General features: G+C 41.5%; 2 protein-coding genes across 2 annotated transcripts; both read left to right on the forward strand.

The window, feature by feature from the left end:
• The first annotated feature begins 605 nt into the window (after positions 1-605).
• On the forward strand, positions 606-10385 carry phgdh (phosphoglycerate dehydrogenase). The gene is given in 13 exon segments (XM_061691811.1): positions 606-860; positions 2382-2533; positions 2619-2684; positions 4159-4213; positions 4383-4481; positions 4572-4704; positions 5044-5192; positions 6331-6483; positions 7013-7151; positions 8098-8225; positions 8307-8420; positions 8422-8530; positions 10079-10385. Coding segments are annotated over 13 exon segments (1596 nt in total). The 5' UTR covers positions 606-722; the 3' UTR covers positions 10240-10385.
• Positions 10386-11948: 1563 nt separating this feature from the next.
• klhl23 (kelch-like family member 23) lies at positions 11949-18724 on the forward strand. Its single transcript, XM_061691896.1, has 4 exons — positions 11949-12119; positions 13347-14573; positions 17705-17857; positions 17938-18724. The coding sequence occupies exons 1-4, from the start codon at positions 12062-12064 to the stop codon at positions 18246-18248; spliced, it is 1749 nt and encodes a 582-aa protein (XP_061547880.1). The 5' UTR covers positions 11949-12061; the 3' UTR covers positions 18249-18724.
• Positions 18725-19126: the final 402 nt, after the last annotated feature.

Genomic DNA, 19126 nt, shown 5'->3' on the forward strand with positions numbered 1-19126 from the left:
CTGTATTATAATGCCCCAAGGTGGCCAAGGCACACACACCAGAAGGAGCACCACAATATCCATTGAATTGAAGCAAATAATGTGGCCAAAACTGTTTAATTTCTTTACGTTCCATTTAATTGTTCATGTATGTCTTCATAATGCAAAATATTATATTATTCATATTAACAATATATTAGTGCTATTTTTGTTATTCAAAAATAAACGTTTGCGAGATGCCAGAACAGATTATTGGCATTTTCATTCCTTTCAATGAGGAAAGGCGATTTAAGATTTTTAGAGTTACGTTGCGTGGTCATGGTACGAATTAAACGATTTATCGCATCAAAATTATCATGGATTTTAGGTATTGCAATGAATCACCAATTTACGATTCCTAGATAAGAAACACAGTACGTGCAAGTGCTCTTTATAGGCTATTATGAAAGTTGGAAGAAGAAGAAGAAAAATGTGCATAGCATTAAGCACAAACTACGCCCGTGGCGAACGTGCACAAATAAGTGGTGCCACACTTGCCAGTCCAATGGAGGCGGGGTTAAAAAAAAAAAAAAAAAGAAGAAGAAGAAAGAAAGAAAAGAGGGCGGTCCTCCACAGCCGCACGGCCATTCAAAAGCAACGACAACGAGCAACTTCCCGTGGCCATCATCACTCGTCGCCGAAGCCTTCTTGCAGCTCCTCCAACTAACACCAGTTGCCCATTCATCAGCAAGCCTGCCTGCAAGATGGCCCCGATCTCCATCAAGAGCGTTCTGATCAGCGAAAGCGTGGACCCTCGCTGCAGGAGCATCCTGGAAGAAAATGGCATCCGAGTAACAGAGAAGCACAACATGAAGAAGGACGAATTGATCGCCGAGATCAAGGTAGGAAATGGCATGGGAGTGTGCATTGCGTAACAGCCTCTTCCAAGCACTGTGTCCTCTCTTCTCCTCCTGAACGCATGAGTTGGGAGGAAATGCATTGAAAGTTGCATTTGCAATTTCAACCTCCTCACTGAGCTGTTTCCACCCCCAAAGATGAATGTATTTTAGTTGCAGCTGACCTTTATCAAAAAAAAAACAAAAAAAAAAACAAGTAAATAAAATAAATGTAATTGAATATGTGTTGTGCATGGTAAGCACCGCCCTACCCTGACAAGATGATGCAATTCAGTCCATCACTTTCTTGCAGCGTGACATAAAATGTGCACGTGACTCACACTCGCACAAAAATATTTCCTTTCTTCGCCCGTAGCAGTCTGCAACCTCTCTCATGCCACTGCTGCTGATTTAATTCTTGCCTAATTCTATTAAAAGCTGGCGTACTGTCCAAATTATTCACACTGTATTTAAGTAGAAGTACAGATTGTGTATAAAACAAACAAAAAAGGGTAAAAGTAGAAGCCGTAGCTACTGTTTCAACGGCTTTTACCTAAATAAAAGTAAAAAAGAACACACTGAAATATACTTAAATGGAAAAATAGTTATATTTCCTGTTATTTATGCAGTTGCTGTTTTGATAACTTGATACAAAAAAAGAGACCAAGTAGTTTCCCTTTTGTATTATTTGCATAATGTTCATAGTGAGAAAAAAATAACTTGATACGCTGTCAAAAAAAAAAACAATTCTACACTTGGATAACTTGAACTGACTCATGCAAAAAAAAATTTAAAAATATATTTTTGTTTACTCTCAGGCTGGCATAAGACACAACGTATTCACGACAAATTGTTGGAGCCTACAACATCCAAAGATACTTTTAAATAACACCATGGATGGAAATATCTCTCTTCTCCAAAATGGTTGCTGTCGTCGTTAGTGCTCCCTGGTCATTTCCATATATATATATATATATATATATATATATAAAATTTTCCATCTGATGAGACCCCAAGATCTCAACCAGGGTTGACTTTACCTCTCTCTAGTTGTCTTTTTTTGTTTTTGTTTCGTCATGTCGACATCTGTGAGGGCTTGAAAAAAGTCAAAAGCCTATTTTGACAAATGAAAGAGTAGAAAGTTCAGATATCTCTTTTCAAATGTAGTTAGTAACCGTAAAAAGAATATAGTTATCACAGAATGAATTCAACTTGTAAGTCACGGGAGTACTGTATTTGTGTATAAGTCATTAAAAAGTCAATTTTCCTGTGATAATGTCCCCTTGAAAGTAAAGTTCAAGCATGGGCTCTGTTAACAAGGCACAATGAAAAACAGATGGCAGTTCAGCTGTGGCAACTTGCAGGTGTAAACGCAAACAACCGTAAAAGCAATTCAGCTTAAAAAGAAAACATATGGGTTATGTAACCTACACTGGTTTTTGGTGTTTGAGTGTGTTTGCCTGGTTGATCATTCAGCCACGCGAGTATGAAACGCCATGATATGTGTTTGCTCTCTCACCTGTTCAGGACTACGATGGTCTGGTGGTGAGATCCGCTACCAAGGTGACGGCTGACGTCATCAACGCCGCCGGCAATCTCAAAATCATCGGGAGAGCCGGAACCGGCGTGGACAACGTGGACGTGGACGCCGCCACCAAAATGGGTGTCATAGTCATGAAGTAAGCATTTGTGATTGGTCCAAATTTCGTGCTTTGTTCGATTCTCAGCATTGCAAGCTAACAAGACATCAAATGTGTGGTGCAGCACGCCAAACGGCAACACCATCAGTGCAGCTGAGTTGACCTGCGCCCTCCTGATGAGCCTCTCAAGGTAAGTAGATGTGCAGGGGTGGGCGAGATATGGCACGTGGGCCACATATGCACACACCAACGAAGCAATTAAAGTACTGTAATGCCTTCGCATGTGGGCAAGGAGAGCTACAGTTGCCAATAAACTTTTATTAATTTATTGAATGTCAAACACACACATAGAAAATGACAATACTCGCAAAAACATACGGCCAGATGCTCACACACAGACTAACCGGCTAAATACCTGAAGTCACTCACTAGGCCACGCCCCTTAAAGACACACCTACAACACTCCAGTTGTTGTGATTCTCCCGAAATACAGTGATTACGCTTTTATAAAATGTATTTCTTCACATTCTCATGATTCTGGTTTAGTATGTTTAAACAATACAATGCTATTTTTCTTATTCGAAACGCCAAACAAAAAAAAAACATTTTTTTGGGGTTGCTACAATGGATAAATGACATTTCAATTCATTTTAATTGATTTGACTGAAAATTGAGTTATGATTTTGGTAACAGAATTAATTATAAATTGGGAAATCAAGCTATAACTGTTCGTTTTATATATATTTTTATTTATCGAAATCATTAAATAATTGGTCATTAAATTTACTGTGAACACTAATATTAAAGTATTTGTAAAATAAAAAACATATACAGTCGATACAAGGGAAGGAACTGAGTCTGACTACAAATAACAAAAATCCACCAATAATTGATGCTCCCTTACAATTGTCGTGGATAAAACAATCTCCAAAATGCACAAATAAGCGCTGTATCACGTTAAAAAAAAACAATTATATATATATATATATATATATATATATATATATATATATACACACACACACACACACACACACACAACCAGACAATCCCTGAAATAATTGGGGATAGGTTTAAAAAAAAAAAAAAAAAAGCGAACTGGTGAGTTTGAGTAGATGAACCGAAAATATACAGAGGTCCAATGAACATTAAATTTCTTTATTGATATAATCAAATAATTGGTTAAGTAATAATAATTTAATCAAATGAATTATTCAGGCAGCACGGTTGAAGAGCGCTTAGCATTCTGCCTGACAGTTCTCAGTTTGGATCATGACTCAGGCCTTCCTGTGTGGATTTTGCATTTTCTCCCGGTGTTTGCGTAGGTTTTCTCCTGATACTCTGGCTTCCTCACACATTTTAAAAACATGACACTTAGGTTCATGGAATACTCTTAATAGGTGTGAGTGTGAATGGTTGTTTGTGTATATGTGCTCTGTGAATGGCGGTGACCAGTCCACGGTGTACACCGCCTCTTGCCCAAAGTTAGCTGGGATAGGCTCCACCTCCCACATGACCCTAGTGAGGGTAAGCGGTGAAGAAAATGGATGGATGGACCAATTAATTACAAAGAAAATGAGAGTGAATTATTATTTTATCATCAAAATAAACTTTCTCAGTTTTAAATTTGGTTGAAAGTGTCAATCCTGTGTGCCTGCTTTCAGAAATGTGCCTCAAGCTGCAATGTCCATGCGAGCTGGCAACTGGGATCGCAAAAAGGTGAGCGGCAGGCTTCGCAGCCGATTCTTTTCAAGCCTCGGCGACAGATTACAGTTGCATGGCCGGCTCCATTGTCCATTCAGTCGTCAGTAATAAGCTGCGACAGTTTGATTCCGTGGTGCTTTTGAATTACTCAGCTGGGTCATTGTCTCATTATCTAATGTTGCAGTTCATGGGTTCCGAGCTGTACGGAAAAGTGCTTGGAATAGTTGGACTTGGAAGAATAGGAAAGGAGGTGGCCAGCAGAATGCAGGCATTTGGCATGAAGGTCGATCCGCACGGCATATGACACCGTACTATTCGTACTCTGTAATATTCAGATAAAGTGTGAAGGTTTTGTTTTGTTTCCCCCCACCAGACTGTCGGCTATGATCCAATCACTCCAGTTGAGGTGTCAGCTAGCTGGGGAGTGGAACAGATTTCCCTGGAGAAACTTTGGCCTCTCTGTGACTACATCACTGTCCACACACCATTAATGCCATCCACTGTTGGTAAGTGTCACTGAAGACCTACACAGGCACAAGTTGCTATTTATTTTTTTATTTTTTTAACAACTTCATGCGGAGATCTCGATGGAGCTACACTGCATAAATGCGCAGCGTTGCAGCTATTGTCAGAATATATAAAGTAGTATGTTATCTTTGCTTCATTGTGATTCAAATCAGAGAAGTCTGATTCAGCATTCGTTTTATTCGGAGTCACCACCCATTCGCCCGTAGCCGTAGTATTTAGAAACGCATCTCTGAATTCACTTCGCAAGTATCCTTTAAACAGCAGGGAATTGTACATGTAACGTGAGTTCTCTTTTTGTTTTTGTTTCCCCTCCCGAGGTTTACTGAATGATGAAACCTTTGCCGAATGCAAGAGAGGAGTGAAAGTAGTGAACTGCGCACGTGGAGGCATCATCGACGAAGGTGCTCTCCTCCGAGCTTTGGAGTCTGGACAATGTGGAGGAGCCGGTCTTGATGTCTTTGTGGAGGCAAGATTATCTTCAACTTGAATCACTGTAATATTCCACATGTTCGAATTAATGTGAATTATTATCCATGTCTTGAGTACAGGGCCATTGGCAAGCCAGTGTGCTATTATGAGGAAATATAGTCACGTCATTATTCCTCCTGGTCAAGTGTGCTTGGTCACATGTTACACTAGGCAGAATTTTATAGGGCTCATTCATAGCTCTTGGCACATTCTGGTCCCCCACATTAAAAACAGCGTCATCTGGTGGTGAATCCATTTCACACCCATAATGCAGTGTCGCCGCCGGTGTGGTGCACAGTGGCCGTTCCAGAACCTCCTGAGGTGAAAAGCAGTAACATTGTGAGACCATACAAAGATTATTTATGTTGGATAGTTTTACCTTTTACTTAATAAAAGACAATTATTTAAACGCACTTTTTAAAAATATTCCCTAGCGGCTGTTTTCACTCTCTTGGTGGAACGGTTTTCGAAATAAGAAGTAAAGAGTGCCTGCTTCAAGCTGTTTATTTTTCACACCCACTTGCTGACATGGAAGACAAAAGAGGATTAACCATTATATATTTAAGCACCAAAATGTTCACCCAAACCACCTGATTTCATTTTATAATGCAAAATGCCACAGACTGGCTAACATAAATTTGCATGGATGTAACGGTAATTATAAACCTTCAAACAACTGCTACTTTAACAGGCATATATTATCGCTGCTGTGTGAGGCAAATGAGCTCACAGCGACAGGAACATGTGTCCTTTTTCTTCTTGCTGTTATTTACACTGCTTGCAGTAGACCTCAGTTCGGCCTGGCATTTTGCAGCACAATGTTGTACTACACTGAGGGGGTGCAATTCTAAATTTGAACTTGCCTTCATACTGTCAAAAAAAATAATAAATAAAATAAATAAATAAATAAAAAGCAACATGGATATAAACCCGCTTAAAAAGCTGTGATGTAGCTGGTGCGTGAACAGTGGGGGGAGCACTACATAGCATCCGTCCGTTCCTAAATTAGTTTTGCAAGGAGTATGTATATTCACAAATGAAATGAACTATTTTTAACATGTAATATGTTCATTTTACCGCAAATTCTATCTTATGAAGATGGAAATGCATTCAAGTACAGCTTGTTTGTACCACAGGAGCCACCACAGGACCGCTCGCTTGTCAACCATCCCAATGTGATCGGCTGTCCGCATCTTGGGGCCAGCACCAAGGAGGCGCAGGCGCGATGTGGCCAGGACATCGCTCTGCAGATCGTCGACATGGTTAAGGGCAACAAGCTAGTGGGAGCAGTAAGTTCTACAGTACGGTTTATCACCAAGACAAACGGGACCAATTAGTTTTCCCTACATGATAAACAAATGTGTAAAATTCAAAATCTCAGTGGCCTAAGTAACGTGGCAGATGGATTTTAAAAACCACAAGCGGTCATGCGACACTGATGTTCTCATGTGACTTTTATGTGTTTTATGTGCTTATTCCAATTATAAAACATGAACACCACTTTGGACTGAGGTCTCCCTCACTCTACCCCACTTAAATAATAATTTTCCAAATTATAATTACAGTCCACCCTTCCTGTGTGGTGTTTGCATGTCTAAAATATGTAACTTGGCAAATTTATTGAGGAGCATGATTTATTTATTTATTTTCTTAGGGAGCAGTTTTTTGTTTTTTGTTTTTATATTTTCATTGACTTTCTCACTGAATAATACCAAAGAGAAAATAATTTAAATGCAACTCTAGAGACCTCAGTGCAGACTTGGGGCTCGTGGGAGTTTTTCTTTCATAATCTATTGCTAATAATTTTTTTCGACACAGGTAAATGCACAGGTTTTGGCGAGCACTTTCTCCCCGGACTCTTATCCGTTGATCAAACTTGGAGAAGCCATTGGAGCTGTGCTGCAGTCGTGTAGCGTGTCGAAGAATCCACTAAGCCAAGTACAAATCACTTCCCAAGGTACCCGCTGCAATACTGGTTTTATCGCCCTTGCATATGGCAAGAGGTTTGAGCATTTAGTCGATATTCTTAAGATCCATCTTAAGCTCCGTGTGCTAGTATGCTCTTTGTCCTCACTAGTTGTACAACTTTGAAACTAGTGAGGCGAAACTGTCCACCTGTTGACAAATTCTACTTGTTAAACGTCAACAAGTGCACAGTTTTGCTTTACTAGTGACATGTACAGTGGACCCCCGCTATTCGCTGGGGATGGGTAGTAGGCTGGACAGCGAATAGCAAAAATCTGTGGATAAATACAGTATATTCTTGATAAGTAGGGATAAACTGCCAATGACTGTTTTCTAGGTTAGTTGCCTCACTCACCCCACTAAAGAAAAAAATGAAAAGAAAAACTAAAAACAATTGAAAGAAATTGAAAAAAAAAGGAAATAAATTGAAGAAAAAACACAAATATGTGAAACTGCATGTGCCGAACCGAAGAAGATTAACCAATTCAAAGTGACCCGTCTTGTAACTATTGTAAATCTCCTTGTCTTCCCTCACTCTGCCGGAGCTGTTTAGCATTATGCCGCCTCAAGATTGAAAGTCTGGATGTTGTTTTTTTTAGACAAAACAAGTGAAAAATGGTTAGGTTACATACATTTGAGTAGGCCTGTTTGTTTAAAATCGATAGCTGTAATGCTTCAGCACAGAAGGAACTGGTCAGCCTCAAATGTAAGTGCATGCAGATTCATTTCCGGCTATTAAACTGCTTAGTCAGCTCATCGTTTTATTTATTGTATCACTCATGGCTCTAAGCCCTTTGTGAAAGAGTTGGGGAAGCTATAAGTCCAGTTCTCTGCTTCTGTGAAGTATTAAAGGCTTTTAGTCTTTGATTCAAGAAGGTCTTTGTTAGAATGGAACAGTTACAATAAACTTTGCACATTTTTTTGGGTCCATAAACCAGGAGACAGCATGAAGTCATCAGCCGGTTACATGACGGCCGCTGTGCTGGTCGGCCTGCTTAACGGCAAATCTGGCTGTTGCCCGAACTTCATCAATGTACTGAGTCTAGCCAAGGAATCTGGAATCACGGTACAACACTGAACTTGTACATCACATCATGGCGACAATAAATGTTATTGTGTGAAGTAATGCGTTGACTCGCTTCTTCAGGTAAACCAAAGCCACAGCGTGTCGGAGGATGGTTCTATCGGTGCGTGCACGGTTGAGATCATGAGCGACGGGTGCAGCTACAAGGCCACCGGCTCCATTCAAGGTGGACGGCCAGGTCCTGCTGGAGTTGGGTGGCAGTGTGTTCAGACAGCCTGTGTCACTCACTGGGAACTTGCTGTTCTTCAAGGCTTCTGCGAGTCCTCAGCTGCTCTCCTCAGTGGCTGGTGAGGAATGCGTCTAGTCCAGGACTAGTTTTTTTGTTTTCTTTAATTGTATGTAAAATACTGGTTCATTTTTATAAATAGATTGCAAAAGGAGAATGATTTTTTTTTATTTTAATAATATACACATTTCCAATATAAATTTTATTAAATCATTGAAATTTGCTTCTAAATCATTAGAATGAAGTATTTTTTTTTAATCAATTCTAAGTTCTTATTTTTCTCATATCCATCCATTTTCTGAGCCGCTTCTCCTCACTAGGGTCGCGGGCGTGCTGGAGCCTATCCCAGCTGTCATCGGGCAGGAGGCGGGGTACACCCTGAACTGGTTGCCAGCCAATCGCAGGGCACATACGAACAAACAACCATTCGCACTCACAGTCACACCTATGGGCAGTTTAGAGTTGTCAATTAATGCATGTTTTTGGGATGTGGGAGGAATGTGGGAGGAAACCGGAGTGCCCGGAGAAAACCTACGCAGGCACGGGGAGAACATGCAAACTCCACACAGGCGGGGCCGGGGATTGAACCCGGGTCCTCAGAACTGTGAGGCTGACGCTCTAACCAGTCGTCCACCGTGCTGCTGTTTTTCTCATATATTTACACTCTTGCATTCATTTAGCCATTTCACCTAAAATGTGTTCATTTGAAAGTATTTCTTACCTTTTTCAAATTCATTAAGCTCATTGAATACTAGTTTTTTATAAAAATTGTATTTAATAACAAATACTAGTGAGATTAAGAATTTTACATATACAATGTATGTAAAATCATTAACCTCGTTGAGTAATGACTGGATTTATTGGAATTAGTAAAATAAATACTATTCAAATGAGCAATTACATTTAACATTTTGTTAGTTTACTTAATAATGAATTTAATCGCTTCACTGATTATTTAATTAAATACATGAAGAAAATCAATACATTTTTGATGAACAAATTTTAAGAAAATATTAATGCAACTAATATTCCAGGACTCCTAATAATGTAAATGCTTTGTAGGCCCGATTAAGGAATGTGGACATACTGTATGTGTCCAGTCTCTGTATTAGGTTACTGAAAACTATTTTAGACTTGCTGATTGAGTTAGAAATTCTGTGTAGGGTAGATGGTTCCCGACTAGTGGGAGTAGTGGTTAGCACTTCTGCATCACAGTGCTAAAGTTCAAGGTTCGAATCTGAGCTCCGGCCTTTCTGCAAATTAGCATGTTCTCCCAATGCTTTCGTGGAATTTCTCCAGGTACTCCGGCTTCCTCCGACACTCCAAAAACATGTATGTTAGGTTCATTGAAAAGAACTTGTCTTTAGGTATGAATGTGAATGGTTGTTGGTCTTTGTTTACTCATCTCCACAAAGTCAGCTGGGACAGGCTCCAGCTCACCCATGATAGCAAATGGATGGTGTCAGTTCCAGTTTGGTCTTCAAATGTGATGACGTCAAAAAGGCTTAATTCTAGTGTTTGCATTGTTTTTTTTGTTTTTTTTTTCCCCCTCTACTTTAATTATACACCAATTTTCTCCCTTTTCTTCCCATTCTCCCCCCTCATTTAGACCTGCTAGCCACAGAGGGAGTGCAAATTGAGTCTTTTAGCGCTCCCGCAGAGTGCTTCGGAGATGCATGCAGTTGGCACTGCGTTGGGGTGTCTTCTCTGCTGCGAGACCTCGGTGCCTTAAATCCGTTGGTTCAGGAGGCGGCTCAGCTGAGTGCTTGAAGGAAGACTGCGGCACAGATTGGTGTCTTATTGATCTTTCTTTGCCTTAACATTCACAACTAACATTTCCACATCCATTTGTAACTTGCATTCCAGTGTTAGGATATTTTTCGCTGTTTTTGTCAGTAAAACTGATGGAAAAAATACGCTTGTTGGTCTGTTCCATTGATTGTTTGATCACTTTTGTACATGTATTTTGATACATGTTGAAGAGAAATGTGAAGATGCGTTTCAATGAGGTAAACACATATTTGCATGAAAAGGGGTCAGTATTTATACAGTGCAATGTTATGAAAATGGGTATAAACTGCAATGCAAAATGTTCATTAAAACTAACTTCACTCAGCAGACACAATATTACCGTGCATTTGCACAATCTGATCGCACACTGTACTCATGATACACTGCATACTGACAGCTGTTTTCTATTTGGTTATTTAGCTACTTGGGGGCGGGGGGTAGAAAATATTACAAATAAAACTGCTCGGAGTATAATGCAGTGGAGTTCTACACAGCTGCAAATGAAAACCGCAGTTATAAATGAATAAATAATACACTGGGTCCTTGGTATACGATGTATAGTTCTGTTCCAATGCTGCGATTAAAACAATTTGTTTGTAAATCGGAACGAAGTATTTTTTAATTGATTATCGTGCAGGTGTACGTCATGAAGCAATATAGAGATTAATGACAAAAATCACCTCAGATTTCTGAAAATATAAATTGTTTGTTATTCATTCAATGGCGTCTACATTGGAGAGACCGCAGCCGCTGCACGGGCACATGGCAAAGCGTCGACGGGTGGTTTCTTCATCTTTTTAGGATGAACGAACATTCCTGCGATGACACCTACGTCCAAATTCTGGATAGGCAGGACAGCTGGTTTGAAAGAGATGTACACAAAGCCATTTATGTCAAACTAGAAAAGGCCTTCTCTAAACAGAGGAGGATATTTGAGGCATCACCTGTTGAAGTCACCTCATTGAACGGGAAAAGTGGTTTTGTCGTTGTTGACCACCCGGAGGGGACAAGCCCTCCGAGGCATAAATAAACTCCACACCTAAAATTTAGAACTGAACAAGTCATTTGGATTAAAGTGAAATGTTTTAAACAAACAGTTGCCTTGATTAAACCTTTGCAGATTCCTGGATGACCAGTGACCATGACCATGTTTGTATACAGTACATATATTAATTGATAATACGTTATTTTGTTTTTAATCTCCTCAAATTAGAGATTTCGACAACCCATGGATTTAGGGTTGACTAACATACAGCAGGCTCATGATGTTTTATACCGCTGTTCTGAAGGTAAGAGTCTCGTGTAGCGGGCATCTTAATCCCGTGGGATTAGGTCAAACCTTGGCCGCAGTGGAATTAGACTCAAAACACCATGGTAACGACGACAATGGGGGGAAAACATGAGTGGGAACTCAGCTGCTGAAGGGGGCGCGCTCATTTGTATACGATTTGTATTCCGAGAGGGAGAGCTGGCTGTCTTTATTGGGCCACAAATGTGGCGTCCGCGACGTGGTCACGGGACCGTGGATGTTATATTTAGGAGGTGAGAGAGAGAGAAAGAGAGAGCATAGCGGTGTCAGTGCTGCGTGAGAGGGGTCGGGATTCCTCTGACAGTTTTTTTTTTGTCAAGGGAGTGCGGGTGGTGCAGCAGGGAGGAGGGGAGAGGTGGGTCGTGGGGGGATGGCCGCTGTTACATTGCACACAATCACCAAAATAGGACAGAAGAGACCGGCTGTGACGTCCCTGCGTCCTCTAAATTGAGCCCTCTGTATTTATTTTTCTTCTTCTTCTTTTGTGTGTTTATGGAGAGGAGCAACCAGAGACGACAGTCATCGAGGAGGATTCATGGACATAAGAAAGGTGAGTGCGGGATGCTATTGTTGACTACAAGGGACAATATCATGAATAATACATGAAATTGAGGAGCATTTAGGTTGGCATTATGGTGGTCTATTGATTAGCACATATCCCTCACAGTTCTGAGGTTCAGAGGTCGAATTTCGGCCTTACTGCGGCGTTTGCGTGTTCTGTTCTTCATGATTCATGTTCTCCCACATTACAGTAACATGGATGTTGAATATTCTAAATCATATGTCAAACTCAGGCCCGGGGGCCAAATTTGGCCCACGATGTAATTATATTTGGGCCACAAGACCATATCAAATGTGTATTAGAGCTGGCCCGCCAGTATATAGCACATGCGCCACTAATTTTACAAATCCCAGAATGCTTTGCCCATCAGTCTAGACCGGCGAGAGCCCCCCTTCCCTTTCTGTTGCTGTCGTTAGCAACAACGCTACCAGTCTCCTCAGGCAAATTTATACTTCCCCTTCCCAAAAATGGCCAAACGAAAGATGGAAAACAGTTAACTTCCAAGACAGGTAGGAGGCAGATTATTTGTTAACTAAAGTAAAAGACAGACCTGTTTGTCGTGTGCGGAGCTTCGTGGCAAAGAATAGAACATAATTGAATTCATGTTTTTTTTTTTTTTTTTTTTAATGCGCTTTATCAACTCCTAGGCTTGGACTGTTAATAGTTTTGCTTTTTATTGTAGGACATTCCTCATTTTTTGGGTTGTATTGTTGTTGGCCTTTGAAAAAAGATTTACATAAAAAAGATGGGTAGTTGGAACTCCAGCTCATCTGCAACCCCAACAAGAATAAGCCCTATAGAAAATGAATGGATGGTTTGCATAATTTTGGTGGTGGCAGCACGGAAGCCTAGCGTTTAGGACATCCTCCTCACAGTTCTAGGGGGTTCGAATCCTGACCCCTGTGTGGAATTTGCATTCACCCTCTTCTAACATGGGTCTTCTCCGGATACGCCGGCTTCCTCCCACATTGCAAAAACATACGTTAGGTTCACTGAAGACTCGAAATTGTCCATAAATGTGAATGTGTGAATGCTTGTTGTTGTCTTTGTACCCTGGGATTGGCGATCGACCAGTCCTGGGTATACCGCATCTCGCCCAAAATTCAGATGGGAAAGGTTCCAGCTCATCCGTGACCCTTATGAGGACAAGCGCTATAGAAAATGTGTTCCAGGTGCTGTCATTTCATGGACAATGCCTATTGTTTTTTTCTGCAGATACAATGTCACACCAGCAGAATGAAGTTTACACCTACGACTTCTGTGACCCGGACCATCCGGCCGAGCTCCTGGATGCTCTCAGACATTTCTACCTCAATGGACTGTTTTCCGACGTCACCTTGCAATGTGCCGATGACTCGGGCCAAGTGTTCCACTGCCACAAGGCGCTACTGTCCGCCAGGAGCTCATATTTCCAGATCATGTTCACAGCTGATATGAAGGAGCGGTCCAACAGTGTCATCGAGCTGGCTGGAGTGGATTGCGAGGTCCTGGCGATTTTGGTCAACTACGTTTACACGGCTCAGGTGAGCATCACCGAGAAGAACGTGCAAAGCCTGCTGGAGGCCGCAGACCTGCTGCAGTTTATCTCGGTCAAACAAGCGTGCGAAGGCTTCCTCGTTCGCCTCCTGGAAGTGGACAACTGCCTTGGTATGCATGCGTTCGCTCAACTGCACCTGTGTCTTCGACTGGAGCGCGAGGCCCGGAGGGTGATGCTGAGCAGGTTCGCAGAGGTGATCCAGCAGGAGGAGTTCCTCGAGCTGGATCCCAACAGGATCCGGACACTTCTGGCTGCTCAGAAGCTCAGCGTGCCGAGGGATGAAGTGCTGATCGACGCGGTGACCAAATGGGTGATCCACGACTTGGAGAGCCGTATTCATCACGCTGTGGACCTGCTGCGGTCAATCCATCTGGACCTGGATGAAAGTGATTTCAAGGCTACCTTAGAACTGCACAGGCAGTGCTTAGTGGGGCGTGACGAAAGATTTAAATCGATGATCATGCAGGCTTCAAGACCCAAAAGTAAGGCGATAACCACAGGTGGGAAAACAAACATGTACATTATTGGAGGATATTACTGGCACCCTCTTTGTGAAGTTCACATATGGGAGTCCACAAGCGACACGTGGCTGCGAGGAAAAGACATGCCGGACCATGCGAGAGAGAGCTACAGCGTCACTTTACTGGGGGCAGATATCTTTGTGACAGGGGGCTACAGGACCAACACAGTCGAGGCCCTTGATACTGTTTTTATTTATAACTGTGACTATGACGAGTGGACGGAGGGTTGTCCCATGATTACAGCCAGATACTACCATTGTTCTGTTGCTTTACACGGCTGTATTTATGCCATTGGAGGCTACAGGGGAGGAGCTCCGGAGCAGGAGACAGAATATTATGATCCACTCAAGAAGAAATGGTTTCCTGGAGCAAGAATGATCCAAGGTGTGCAACAAAACTTGTTTTCAAGATTCAAGATTATTGTCGCATGAACGGTGGGAAGCACGTGTCTCCTGTGCAATGAAATTCTTACTTTGCCAGCATAATGTACGAGGTATGTCAGACAAATTCCAGGACTGGTTTTACAAAAGATATTTCAAACCCAAACTAAGAGATTTCCCCTTCATTGAAGGCCAGATGATTAACCAACACGTATACAAAAAGATACTGGGGTGTTTAAGAGGCAAGACCTACGGCAGGACAACTTGGGGATGCTACAGCATGATAATGTACCTGCTTTCAGTTCCCGTGAGCTTTTGACAATTCCTGGCCGAGAAGAACATTGCCATGCTGGAGCAACCTCTGCACACCCGACCTGGTTCCACGTGATCAAGGGGACCCGTTTTGAAGACGTGGACGACATCAAGATGGCCATGAAGATGGAGCTGCAGAGGATCCAGAAAGAATCTTTCCAGGAGTGTGTGAAGACATGGCAGAGACGTGTTAGTGTGTTAGACTCCAGGGCATCACTTCAGAGGGGAAGACTTGGTTTGGATTTTGTAATATAGCAGTCCTAGAACTTTTCTGACACCCTCGTAAGATTTAAAAAGACCAATTATAAGACTAACCTATAAGGTAGCAAGGCCTCTTAGGGATAAACCTGGGCTCTGTATGAATTGTTTACTTGTCACATGCAAGTTTCCCTCAAGTACATAGCTCAATGAATGTGCCCTTACTTGGCAAAGACAGCTGGTTTTCATGTGGGACACTTGCTGTAACACTCAGCCTAATGCTAAATTGACAACACAAAGCTTTATTTTGTAGTATGCTGTTTGAGAACAATTAACTACGAATAAATAAATAAAAAGACTACGACCGTACGTTCAGAAATTCACTCCAAGCGTGCTCTCGAAACGCTCTCATGCGCTTTCTGAACGTTCAGGAGTGTGGAGACTAGAGACCGTGTTTGGAGTGAATTTCCGAACATAACCTCAGAGCGTTGTTGGCGTGTGCCATTCGGTTATTCAGAGCGCCACACTCTGTGAGCGCTGGAGTGCACTCCCTCTGCTCTGACTGAGGAGAGAGCGGCCGGAGCATCAGGCAGGGCGAGATGTTTACAGGCAGAACTGACACATTCAATATGGCCGACGCACTGACGTATCCCTACCAATGGCCATCACGCTCAGTCGTAAATTCATAGAAAATGGAGCGTGCGCCGCCGCTCTGAACACTGCACTCTGCAGTGAGAGCGTCAGATTGAATTTCCGAATGTACTCATAGCATAGTCGGGTACAGACCTTCAAGGTCGAATTGTTAGAAAACTTTTTTATTTTAACCATGGCGGCGTATGACAACATTGTGGTAAGCATCTGTTTCTGCATTAGCAGCAGGCGCTCTGACAAGAATGAGGCAGTAGAATGCAATGAATGGCCTTTATTGTGAAGATAAACACACAAGGCAGAGATGTCTGGCCTTAGCAGCCAGTTAAATCCTGGCGCATCATGAAATACTGTCAATAAAACAGAACACGAGTCAAAATTAAAGTCAAACTCAGTCACACAGTATGCGGTACACAGAGGATGATATAAGATTTGTGGAGACCTTTGGTTTGTAGGCTATCACAATTTGAAGGCTCAAATGTACAAGACTAATTATCGTAGCATACTACTACTACTACTACTACTATCCTTTGTGGCCACCTATTTTAAGATTCTTGTTAATTACTCCTATAATGTCACACAGTGGTGAGAAAGAGCGAATTTGAGCATTGGGTATTTAAGCATTAAGCGCTGAGTATTTTCTCATTTGGACATGAATCATCAGATAAGTTCACCTATAATGTGACATTACAACTTCTGTTAAAATAGGAGACATTCGTAATGCTAACATGAAGTCACCTAGACTTGGTTTGTAAGAGTAAGGGGTGGGAATGTGATGCAATCACCTCTGTAGAATGCCAAGTCAAAGGTTGTAGTGCCTACGCATAGCAGACACAGCTGAAAGCATGGGAAAAATAGGAAAATTAGGAAAAGCTTTACCTTAGGTCTACTCATGGTCAAAGCAAATAGCTTGATGATGTCATATCTGCTGAGTCACACATAAGCACCATTGTTTTCTCTTCCTCTAGATGGCTAAAAAGGTTTTAGTAACAGGGTTGCGTATATGTTAAGAGACACAAGCTCAGAGCATAATGACTACTTTTAAAATACAGTGGTGCCTTGAGATATGAGTTTAATTCCTTCTATGACCATGCTCGTAGCTCACAATATCATATCACTAATCATCTTTCCTCATAGAAATAAATGGAAATGCCATTAGTCTGTTCCAGCCTCCTCAAAACAAACAACAAACAAAAAAATAGCACTCTATAATTTACTTTATGAAAAATAAATAAACATGTCAACAGAATGTAAATAATTTTGTGCATCATAATTAATTCACTGCAACTCCTTTTGTGACTTCTCCCGTGTGTGACTTGACCACTGGGGGGCTGTATAATACATTCATGAAGACACAAAGAAAGAAGACTTTCACAACTACTGTAAGTTAACTGTAGTAGACTCAGTTAACTGAAGTAATATTGGATGTTTTTCCCACAGGATAAAGCAAGTATGGCTATGAGTATTGCTATGTTGTCTGTCTACATGTGTTGATGCACTATTTGTGTTAAAATATCCATCGCTTAACGGGTTCTAACCCTACAAGTATCGATGCTATTTTGTGTTTTGCATTGTGTGTTAGCATAAAGCTAGCGGCAGGCAATGTTGTGTGGTTGTTTTAAATACATCTTCTCTTTTGTTTTATGTTTAATTCGACAGTAAACGTCAACTGGATTGGCATTAAAGATCTTGAGGCTTCTGTTTTGAACAATTGTTCACTATCTGCCAAAAGGCAAAGCAAAACAAAATCTGCAGAGCGACAGCTCGTAACTTGAAAAGCTCATAAATCGGATCATTTGTATCTCAAGGCGCAACTGTATGTCTGATAACACAAAATGTTTTAACAACTATAAGAAAGACTGAAAATGTCCTCCAATTCTGGAATGACCCAGGGATGGATTTAGGGTCCTTAGAAAGTTTTGATTTCTTTTTCCCCCCATGCATTTTATAGGCGACTGCTTCCTCTGTTATTTGAAGGTGTAGGAAATGCCACTGCTGGTGTGTTGGGAGATAAAATCTATGTGACCGGAGGCCACTATGGGTTCAGAGGGAGTTGTACCTATGAGAAAATCCAGATCTACAGGCCAGATCTCAGCGAGTGGAGCATCATTACCATAAACCCTCATCCAGGTATGAGGAAAGGGGAGAATATGCAGTATGTTTTACATTGTGTTTCCTAATTTCCATTTTCCAATCCTCTTTTTTCCCAGAGTATGGCTTGTGTTCTGTGTCGCTGGAGAACAAACTCTATTTGGTGGGTGGACAGACGACTATTGCAGACTGCTACGACACACAGAGAGAGGAATGGAGCTCAATATCAGTCATGAAGGAGAGGAGGATGGAGTGCGCCGCTGCGGTCATAAATGGATGCATCTACGTCACAGGAGGCTACTCTTACTCTAAAGGGACTTATCTGCAAAGCATTGAGAAGTACGACCCGCAACTGGACACTTGGGAGATTGTCGGGACGCTTCCCAGTCCGTCCAGATCACATGGATGCGTCTGTGTGTACAGTGTTTAACGTCAAGATCCTTCCATGCGCCTTTGAATTGTCATTTTGTGCCAAATATATTGAACAAACATTGGAAACTATGCAATACTATTTAATGAAGCTACTCGTCGAGGACCTGGTACTTACCTCTATTATATGCCTATTATAATGTGAGAGTTTGTGTTGTTCTATTGGGGACAAGTACTACTGTACTGGATATTCAGCTCCTCACATGAAATAACCTTCATCTATCAGAACAACAATGACCTTGATTGGCTTCCTGGAGCTGTTCGATTAGCCTGTGGAAAACCACCTGCTTTGCACTGAGCCATTATAGTGTGTTTGTGGAGGTACTACTGATGATTCAATTAGTTACACATTTGTTCACACCAAATCATTTGTCCTTTTTAGAATAATGCCACTTGGTTACTTGAGTAATTAAATCACTACACTCCTGTCTTCAGTTTATCTCTGAATTACTTGAAAGGTTCATTTGAAGGCGTTAAAGCAGGATGTTAGAACGGTTCCTCATGTTTTATTCAGTGAGACAATTAAACGTTACTCCCTCCAATATTTGCTCAATCCCCATAAATATTTAATTTTTATATGGAATATTGCAACTGGTGACGAGTCAAGGGTGCACCGTAGATTATTTTTAAAAATGGGCCTGGAGATCTTAAGGCAGACTTGGCCAAAGTATGTCTCAGGGGCCCATTTAATTATTTAATCCAACCCACCCAAACTACAACTCTAATGAGAATATGTGATATAGAAGATACATTGATGGGTTGATTTGAAGTGGCATGGTGAATGACTGGTTAGAGCGTCTTCCTCACAGTTCTGCGGTCTGGGGTTCAATCCCCGGCCCTGTCTGTATGGAGTTTGCATGTTCTCGCCGTGCCTGTGTG

The sequence above is a fragment of the Phycodurus eques genome, chromosome 12, assembly GCF_024500275.1.
Source record: "Phycodurus eques isolate BA_2022a chromosome 12, UOR_Pequ_1.1, whole genome shotgun sequence".
Classification (NCBI taxonomy): Eukaryota; Metazoa; Chordata; class Actinopteri; order Syngnathiformes; family Syngnathidae; genus Phycodurus; species Phycodurus eques.